Below are 10105 nucleotides of genomic sequence, written 5' to 3' on the forward strand. Positions count from 1 at the left end.
TAGAGGCAGAAAAGGATCTTGGAGTCATCATTGATGCCAAGATGAATATGGGCAGGCAGCGTGGGGATGCAGTCAAGAAGGCCAACCACACCTTGTCATGCATCTACAGATGCATCTCAAGCAGGTCCAGGGAGGTGATACTCTCCCTATATGCGGCACTGGTTAGGCTGTAGCTGGAGTACTGCATCCAGTTCTGGGTGCCACACTTAGAAACTATGAAACTTCAAGAGGGACGTGGACAACATGGAGAGGGTCCAGAGGAGGGCCACTCGCATGATCAGGGGGCAGCAGGGCAGGCCCTACGAGGAGAGGCTACGGGACCTGAATCTGTTCAGTCTCCACAAGAGAAGGCTGAGGTGGGATCTAGTGGCCTGTTACAAACTAGTCAGAGGGGACCAGCAGGTATTGGGGGAGTCCCTGTTCCCCCAAGCACTACCAGGAGTGACTAGAAATAATGGTCACAAGCTGGCAGAGGGTAAATTCAGATTAGACATCAGGAGGTGCTACTTCACTGTCAGGGCGACTAGGATCTGGAACCAACTTCCAAGCGAAGTCGTGCTAGCTCCTACTCTGGGGGTCTTTAAAACAAGGCTTGACAATCACCTTGCTGAGGTTGTTTGCCCCCAGTACTTTTTCCTGCCGTGGCAGGGGGTTGGACTTGATGATCTGCTCAGGTCCCTTCCAACCCTACTAACTATGAAAAACTATAAATAGAACATCTATGTTCCTTCAGAAACCAATCACTAAAAGGATTACAGTATTTTATTTGTAGTGGATTGATTTTACCACATTAAAAGCATATTTAGATGGTAAAGCATTCAAAGAATATGCAATATTTGCGTGCAAGATTCACCCTTACGGGGGTTCAGAAAATCCAGCCATAGTGGAGAGCATGGTTTTGCACGCAAAGCTTGGGTACTGTGCAGAAGGGTGCAACTGAAAAAAATATTTGCACAATGTACCCAGGTTATTAAAATGTAATTTACTCAAAATATTATATAGCAGAATATCATTGTTGTGATACCTTATCCTCTTGAAGATCAAAAACTTAAATTAAGCAACCAATATTAAGAATTTACCTCAAACACAAAACATTTAAAAAGTCAAGAGCAACCTTGTTCAGAGCTGTCACATACTCTGCAAGCTATGGCATGCTTGTCCAATCTGTGCCAGTGCTTAGAAGTGCCTTGTGAGCTAACACTTTTCAGCAAACAGCTGTGTTCTGCAGGCACTGTCTACACAAAAATGTTATGCTAGGGCACCTCTCATTAAGTTTAAGGTAAATAATCTTGCATTCACATGCAATCTGCTTTTAAATTGCAGCAATTGTTAGGTTCCAGTAAACAAGCCTGGTTGGAAGAGGATAGCACAACTGTAGAGTTAATTTAAAATTGTACAGATATGTTCCTAACTATTCCACAGTCTTCCAACTAATATTGCATTCTGCCTGCTTCACACGAGGATCAACCTCTTTGAATATTGGGTGTCTTGAACTGTCTCAGTGCCTGGATGTCACGTTTCCATTTAAATGCTAATGAGCTGCCAGAAGTATGCCTTTTCATACCAGTTGGTAGTGAGTTCATATAACGATAACAGCAGCCATGATTATTCCTGGACACCTATTCCATGCTTCTATGCGAACCACTACAAAGATCCAGGGCTTGACTATTCCTCCCCACAACCCCTCCCCGCCACACCCCCTCCCACAACATGCATGCTCAGTTCTTTCTGGAGAAGAATCTTTAGAAGACACTCAGAAAATGAATGCATTCTGGTGCTTGTCCCACTTTCAAATCAAAGCAAAGGAGACACAAGGCATAAGACCAATATAGGACCCACATTATCAATCGGGGTGTGCAATTATTTGGGCTAGAGGGCAACTTAAGGAGTTTTGGTGAGCTGTTGTGGACTAGGTCAGCACCCCACAACAGCTCACTAAAACTTGTTAAGTGGCTTTGCCTGAGGGCCTGACCCTGTGTTGTCACCACCTGGTGATCCCAGGGTTTCTATGGAGATAGGCAGGTATGTTCAGCCAGGCAGATGGGATGGGGCTGTGGTTGTGGTGTCCAGGAGTGGGACAGGTGGGTGGGACCACAGCTAGGGTCGGAATCCTGGGGCGGTGACTGTGCAGATGTGGGGCTCAGGGCAGAGGTACGATCTGCTCCCTACACACCTCTACCCACAGAACTGGTGCCCATTGCAGAGACATGTGGGTAGTGGATCATGGCTCTGCCTTGGGTGCTGGCCCAATGCTGTCACTATTCTGTGATCCTAGTCTCAGCCCCAGTTCTGCTCATCCCACTGCCAGGACACACTTTGGGCCAGATAAAATCCCTTGTTGAGCCATATTCAACCCACAAGCTGTATTTTTCCCACCCCTGAATGATCTGCTTAAGAGGCCTGCACCAGTTTTTTGCAGAAGATGCCATCTCCAAACTTAAGAGTGATGCATTAGATAATTAGGTGCCTGGCATCAAAAAACTTATCAAAGGGTCCCTTAACCCCATAAGAACCACCATTCTCATGTCACTGTAGAGAGGGGGTTCCATCAGTAGCTAGCCTGGAAATACTGCAGAAGGGAGCTCTACCAGTAATCCAATTTAACTGCATTGGTGACAACTGGGTACTAGCTGTCTGTCACCATGCTGGGCACAGCTAAGAGCCTCTATCTGTGTATTTGGCATTTAAGTTCCTCCCACAGTGTGCTCAATTTGATGTCTGTACCAAAAGACTCAAAGCTTTAAATTATTTTTCCCTTGCTATATCAAGCCTACTGGGAGGCATGTAGCTCATTTCATAGGGGGACTAAAAGGACCTGGGGTTGATCCAAGGGACCAACAATGGGTTTCCATTCATTGTTTTCACTCCCAGTACAGCTCTAAGGCCCACTCATCCAATAGGTACCAGGAGTCCCTTGCAGGGTGACTGGAGTGTGGTGTTGACCACATCACCTACTTCTTATGCCAAGGTTAAAAGAATCAGCGGAGTCCTGATTTCAAATGGCTCAGGGCATTAGTAGGGGAGGTGATGGGGGACCAAGGATGGAAGGTGAATGAGGTGTACAAAGAGTGGTTGTTCCTCAAGGACACAATCCTTGAAGCACAAAAGAAAACCATTCCCATGAAGAGGAAAGGTAGCAGAAGGGCTGGCAAGCACTCCTGGCTCAATAGGGACATTGCGGTCCTCTTGAAAAAGAAAAAAAAGAGACATACACACAGTGGAAGCTAGGGACAGTCCTCAAGGAGGACTATACAACCGTGGTCTGCACTTGTAGGGAAATGATTAGGAAAACTAAGGCAGCAACTGAGATTAAGTTAGCCAAGGGAGTCAAGGACAATAAGAAGTCCTTCTTTAGGTATGTAGGGAACAGAACAAAACAAATGGAAATGTGGGGCCCCTGCTTAACACCTCGGGACAGCTGGTAACAGACACTCAGGAAAAAACTGAACTCCTGAATGGCCACTTTGCTTCAGTATTTCACTGGACCAAGGGGAAAGACAGGTGAGACAGGATCACAGGGGGCGTGGTGGGAATGATAGCCTTCCCAGTGTGGATGCTGAGCTGGTGCAAAATCAACTAAAAAAGCTAGACATTTATAAGTCACCAGGACCAGATATACTTCACCTGAGAGTGCTAATGGAGCTGGCTGAAGTCATTGAGGAATTCTTGACAAAACTCTTAGAAATTGTGGCACGCAGGGGAGATCCCTGAGGATTGGAAGAGGGCCAACATTGTGCCCCTCTTCAAAAAGGGGAAGTGGGAGGACCTGGGCAACTATAGGACAATTGGCATAACCTCCATCCCAGGGATAAAACAGAAAAACTTACTAAAGGATCTATGTGCCATATGCTCATTGAGTGTAAGATTCTTAATGACAGTCAGCATGGCTTTGTTGCGGGTAGGTCTTGTCTTACCAATCTCATCGCCTTCTACGAATAGGTCTCTTGCCACCTGGACATGGGAGAGAAGGTCGACATTACATACCTAGACTTCCAAAAGGCTTTTGTTCTAGTAACCCACAATATCCTTGTGGAAAAATTGGAAGTATAAACTGCTTAACAGTTCAGTGGGTGGAAAATGGGCTGCATGGTAGGAGCCAGAGAGTTCTCATGAATGGATCTGTATTGTACTGGCGAGATGTGACCAGTGGTGTCCCTCAGGGGTCCATGCTTGGACCAGTACTTTTCAACATCTTTATCAATGATTTGGATGTGGGGGTGAAAAGCTCACTGGTGAAGTTGTGGATGACACCAAATTATGGGAAAGTGTGGCCATGCCAGAGGATAGGTTGCAGATACAGGCAGACCTGAATAGTCTGGAGAGTTGGGTGGACCGAACCAAATGAAGTTCAACACTCAGATGTGTAAGGTGCTCAATCTGGGGGCAAACAATCCCCAAAATACCTACAGGCTCAGTGGCAACAATTTGACTTGCACCACAGCCGAAAGGGACCTTTGCATGAACATGAACTGGCACTGCAATGCTGTGACCAGCACGGTGAACGACACACTGGCATGCACTAACCGTTGCATCTCATGCAAAACTAAGGAACTGATACTCCCACTGCACTCTGCAGTGGTGAGACCACACCTGGAGTACTGCGTCCAGTTCTGGGCAACGTACTTCAATGAGGATGTGGTAAAACTTGAGAGTGTCCAGAGAAGAGCCACCCATATGATCAGGGACTTGCAAGACAAGCCATACTATGAGAGGCTGAGGGGCTTGGGCCTGTTCAGCCTACAGAAAAGAGGGCTGAGAGGAGACTTGGTAGTGGCTTACTGCTACACCCGGAGAGTACATCAAGAACTCACTGAACAGCTGCTCACCAGGGCACTCCTGGGGAAGACAAGGAGCGATGGATACAAACTCCTGGAAGGCTGCTTCAGGTTCAGTTCCAGGAAAAACTCCTTCACAGTCAGAGTGTTCATATTGTGGAATAAACTCCCTCCAGTTGTGGTGCGGTCACCTACCCTGGAAATCTTCAAAAGGAGACTGGACAGTCACCTTGCTGGGCTCACTTGACCCCAGTTGTTTTTTCCTGCCTAGTGCAGGGGGACTGGACCCGATGATCTACAAGGTCCCTTCCAGCCCATAACAATTAATGAATCTATGAATCAATGAGCCTCAGTAGCCTGTAAATAGGAAACCTTTACATCAAACCTTAGAGCCATCACCTGCCGCTTCAGTTTATTTTGGTACAACTCTGCTGAAAAATTTAACTGATTTACATCTGTAACCATAAACGGTATTACAAAATTCCTCCCAATACTCTTAAATCCTAATAAATTCTAACATAAGATCATGGCTACAAGAATATACTGATTCACAACAATTACCTGGCTTAAAGTAGGAGAAAAATGCAACCCCAAACCCTTTTTGTCCACTTGGGGAATTTTACTGAGAAACCTTCTACTACTGTCATCTCAGAAATTGTTCAGAATGTCTCTACTTTTTGCTCCAATCCATCCTCCAGGTTCCCTCTTAGATGCTGTGCAGGCATTGTGCAAAGAGAATTTATCAAACAAGGTAAAAAACCTTTTCAGAGGTTGCTGCCATTTACGCTTCAGTCTTCCAAATAATGTCCACTGAGACTGTCACTAATGGTCCCTTTTTCGTGGCCATATGTTCAATGAGAAGCTACCTAAGCCAATAAGCAAGACTTGGATATCTCAGAAAGAATCCCTTCAAAATTCCTTGCTCCATTAATGCACACAATGGTTTGGAAAGAAAATACTGTCTTGCTTGTTTCAGCCTACAGCTGTAAGATTGTAATTATCCTGGCATCATGGACCTTGCAGGCCACTTCACTTTGATACCAGTGACTCTTCCATGGTAATCAATGAGGCTTTGCTATATGTCATGAGGAAATTCTCCTTCCTGTTAATAAAGTCTTTGGCCTCATCTGAAAAACAAAGAATAGGTGCAAGAGTTTAGAAACTCCATCCATAAAATGCCATCAATGGCCTCCTACATCTGGCCACAGTTTGAGACATGATAGGACAGCACCTCTATCAGAGCACTTCAGTCTTTCAGGGAAACAGCTGACAGTTGATATACCAACACCAAAATTATTTAGGCTTCCAAATGGGAATGATAACCTTCTGGAGGATAAGGGCAACATTTCTCCGTGCTGAGAGACACCCAGGGTTTTAGACTGAACTTGGCACAGTTTCTAGGAATCAGCTGTTGTTCAGCTACTCTTGGTCATCTCTGTTTGCATCACTACCCTGTGTCACTAATAACTCTTCATTGGTCAAGGATAGAAGCTGCTCCCCTTAATGCAGAAGAAACTGCTTGATTTCATCCAACCCCTCTTCCTGCTCCATCACCCATATTTCTGCAGTATGAAAAGCCCTATGAAATCGCAGATCTAAATCCACATCTCCATGATTCCAAACCCCTGTGTATTCTTGTTTGTGTTAATGACTGCCATGATTTGGCACTCGCAAGTACATTTTCCATGCTGACAGGAAACAAATAAGGAAAAGTTGTTAGTTTGACTCCATGTCCCAGAATTATTGTAATCTCTGGTAGCCACCCCAGGAAAAAATTGCAACTTTTTGACAACTATTCAGAATCAAAAGCCAGAGGGGGAAACACTTTTTATGAAATACTGTGAATTGTAGAACATGCAGAAATTAGTCAATGGGAAAGAAACGTCTGTTGCAATATGTGAAAATTCAGTTCTGGTGTTTTCTTAAGAAGCAACTGCCTCTAAGAAGCAACTGCCTCTAGAGCTAGGGTCTAAATAAAACATCTTTTACCAATCAGATTACAAGGGGGTTATATAAATTTATTTTTTTCTATGTAACAATTGATTAGTTTTGAAAAATCCCCATTTTTTATGTTTTAATTCCATCTTTCTTTAAAAAAAAAAAATCACTAAAAGGACACAACCCACAAAAATAGTCTGTATCTGCTCTAGATTTACAGATAACTGGTCATTATTAAGGCACAGATTCAAAACTAATATTTTAATTTAGCAAGTCAAATATTTTGTGCATAATACAACACTGACAACACTGTATGCTGTATTGTTATATTCCCTTTGTGGAATTAAAAGTGAGAAAAATATTTTCCAGTGTGTTTTTTGTGTATGTGCAGCCCTATTCAAGATCATGTTATTACTGGGAACTTTTTTACTTTGGTGTGGTTGATAAAAGCACTGCTCAGCAAAAGATCACATCAACTTAACACTGTAATAATGTCAGCCAAAAATATGTTTAGATGCAATATACCTATGAAAAAACTGAAAAAAAATGAGATGTGTAGTTTTTCTGAAAAAATGTTTAAACTTTAATATTAGGTAAGCTTAAAAATTAATCAGACTAACTAGGAAGAGATTGCAAGAAATTTGTATGTAGCGTTGCTAAATATTTATTTAAAAATATCATGTAAAACTATAATGTTTCTATGCTACTAAATTTTCAAACCATGGCAGTGATCTTGCAAACACTTACACAACTGCTTACTTTTAAATATGAGTAACTTTATATCAATGGGACTACTCATATGCTTAAAACTAAGCATGAGAGTAAATATTTGCAGGATTAAGGCCTTTGGCTACTATAACTGCTTGCATAAAATTCAGCATGTCTAAAAGATACACACAATATCTGATATGTTCATAGACTTTGGGCATTTGAGCACATAACTTTGGTGTGTAAAAACTGTGTGCATGCAACCTGGAGGTCTATACTTGTTCATCTATAATCTTAAACACAGAAAGAGTTAACTGCTATTTTATTTACAGTGGACGTTATTAAGCTACACACCATTAAGTGGATATGGCTGAAACCAATACTGAGCAGTTAATTTTTGCTATTTGCAACAGGCCACTTTATTACTGCTTGATCATCAATGCCCTCAGAATAATTACCTTTCAAAAATTCCCTTTATGTGTGCAAATGTCTCCATATATTGAATTTCTTTTCTCACCTTAAAATAATTATTCCTGGAAAGTGTCAAAACTATTTTCATGCCATTTTGTATAAAATTATCTACTGTAAATGGTTATTCTAATGCCTTCTCTTAAGAGCACTTGATAGTGGTTCATGTCCATCTTTAAAGGCTTGTACACTGAACATAAATAATACATTACAGTACAGATAATTCACAATATTTCCTATGGGAATGCTTTCCAACAAATTAATGTTTGGAACCTTCATACTGCATTGCAGAAAGAGAGGCACGTTATAACTTCCTTCATTATATGAAAACCCTTCATAAATCCATAACCAGACATCTGAAAAGATGCAGCAACAATACTGCCAAATTTTTTGGACTTTCACAGTATAAGAATATTATAGTTAGCTCTAGCCAGTTATCACATGGACTTTTTTTTTGTTAAACCAGTTTTTCAGAAATAGTTCAATCCCAGAGTTTTAAGTACTTCATAGCTGAAAATCGCAAACCTAAATCAAAACAGATGCTATAACATCTATTTCATATATGTTGCTTAATTGCTGCATGCAGAGTCACGTAAGTAATGTGTCACTTAATAAATGGCAACAGTGTGGTCTTGCCAAATTAGATTAGTTGTCTGCTTCATCAAACTTATGGCACACAGCTCCAGTCTGACGAACGCCTTTCATTCTCTACCATAAATTTTTAGTAGATCTCAGTTTAATTTGTTATGTACTGTTAGTGTATAGAATCTAAATATAAAAGTTTGATATAAATAAATGTCCTCTAGTGGCAGTATACTAAAAATAGCCCTCTGTGTTGAGACAACCATTAAAATCAGTTGTAGCATTATACGCAGAAGTTAAATATGATGACTGCAAAGGGTTAATATTGCAAGGTCCATTTTGGTCTTTCATTACATCTGTTAAAGTGAATGAGTTTTGTTGCAAACAGTTTTAGATTGCTTCCTAAGAACATAATAGGACTGGTCTACTACCAGGTGGTTTGATTTCTGAATGCTTCTTCAGGCAACTGTGGGGGAAAAATCTACATACAGATTGATTCTTAGTACCCTGGTGGTGAGATTTGACCTAATATAGGAACACTGTAAAATTTGAAGAGTGCCAATACAACATTTTATATGGAAATAAAAGAGAGAAAAATAAATTTCCACAGGACACGAAATCAGAACACATAAAGTGCAGAAAGACCTCAATAATTATTTTAAGCAGTACCAGAAAAATCCATCGTGATAAAATCAAAAGCTATGCTCTCTGGCATTTCAGCTCTTCATTTTTCCTTCATTCAATAAAGTAAAAATTCAGTGCATACATTATAGTTATAGGTAATAAAATACTAAACAAAGAACCCTATATTATTATTATTGCAAATTCTGTCCATTCTAAATGAGTAAAACATAACCCACATTTGGTGTTCTGAAAGATGACACACAAGTGTTTTCTTTTTTTGGCACAGTACTTGTGCAGACAAAATACTTTGGTCCTTGATACCCAAACTCCCAAAGTGCAGAGGATGGGTGTGCAGTGACAGTTGTCCACAGGATTGCCATGTCCATCTTTACAGTTGACTGTGAGCCACAACATACCGTTACCAGCGACCGCTGATACTAGCAATGTCTGAGTGATACTGACGTGGCAGTCTTCCGCTAGCTCCACCTTCCAGGAAAGAGGCACGTATGTTTGATGGGTCAAACAACTTTCTTCGGCTTTTATTCAGTTCTATGTAGGAAACAACAATAACAAAATTTCAAAATTATGCTGCATGCAGAGTTTCTATGATTATGCATAATTCCTGAAAAGAGTACATTGTGTCAAATTTACTTATACAAATTCTTAAGAAAACAAAGCAAACCCTTAAAACTGACAAAAGCACCACAGTGGGAACACTTAAAACACCCTGATCAAAGACTGCAAATTTTTCAAATAGAAAAACGCAGGTGCACATTCAACAGAGAACAGCAATGTGACATATCAGGTTACAAAATGCTATGACAGAATTTTTCTATAAAATAACTCTAAATAATTGAAGTTAACACAGATCTTTACTTTTGAACCTCCAAGTAACAACCATGACCTGGCACCTCAAAAAGGTCCCCAACCTCTCCAGCTCCCCCCCAAGCAACAGGTTTAGATTGCCAGATATAGTCTAAAGTTTTTTTTTTTTTTTTTTTTTTTTTTTT

At 41.1% G+C, this 10105-nt stretch overlaps 1 protein-coding gene across 2 annotated transcripts in view; it reads right to left on the reverse strand.

Moving 5' to 3' along the window:
• Nucleotides 1-5170: 5170 nt before the first annotated feature.
• The window catches only part of BICC1 (BicC family RNA binding protein 1), a 278024-nt gene continuing 273089 nt past the window's right edge, over nucleotides 5171-10105 (reverse strand). For both annotated transcript variants that reach the window (XM_019502212.1, XM_019502213.1), the window contains one exon: nucleotides 5171-9644. In XM_019502212.1, the coding sequence (XP_019357757.1) occupies nucleotides 9514-9644 (131 nt within the window). In that variant the 3' untranslated portion in view covers nucleotides 5171-9513. The remainder of the gene's footprint in view (nucleotides 9645-10105) is intronic.

This window comes from Gavialis gangeticus, unplaced genomic scaffold, assembly GCF_001723915.1.
Source record: "Gavialis gangeticus isolate Ggan-Ray unplaced genomic scaffold, GavGan_comp1, whole genome shotgun sequence".
NCBI classification, from domain to species: domain Eukaryota; kingdom Metazoa; phylum Chordata; order Crocodylia; family Gavialidae; genus Gavialis; species Gavialis gangeticus.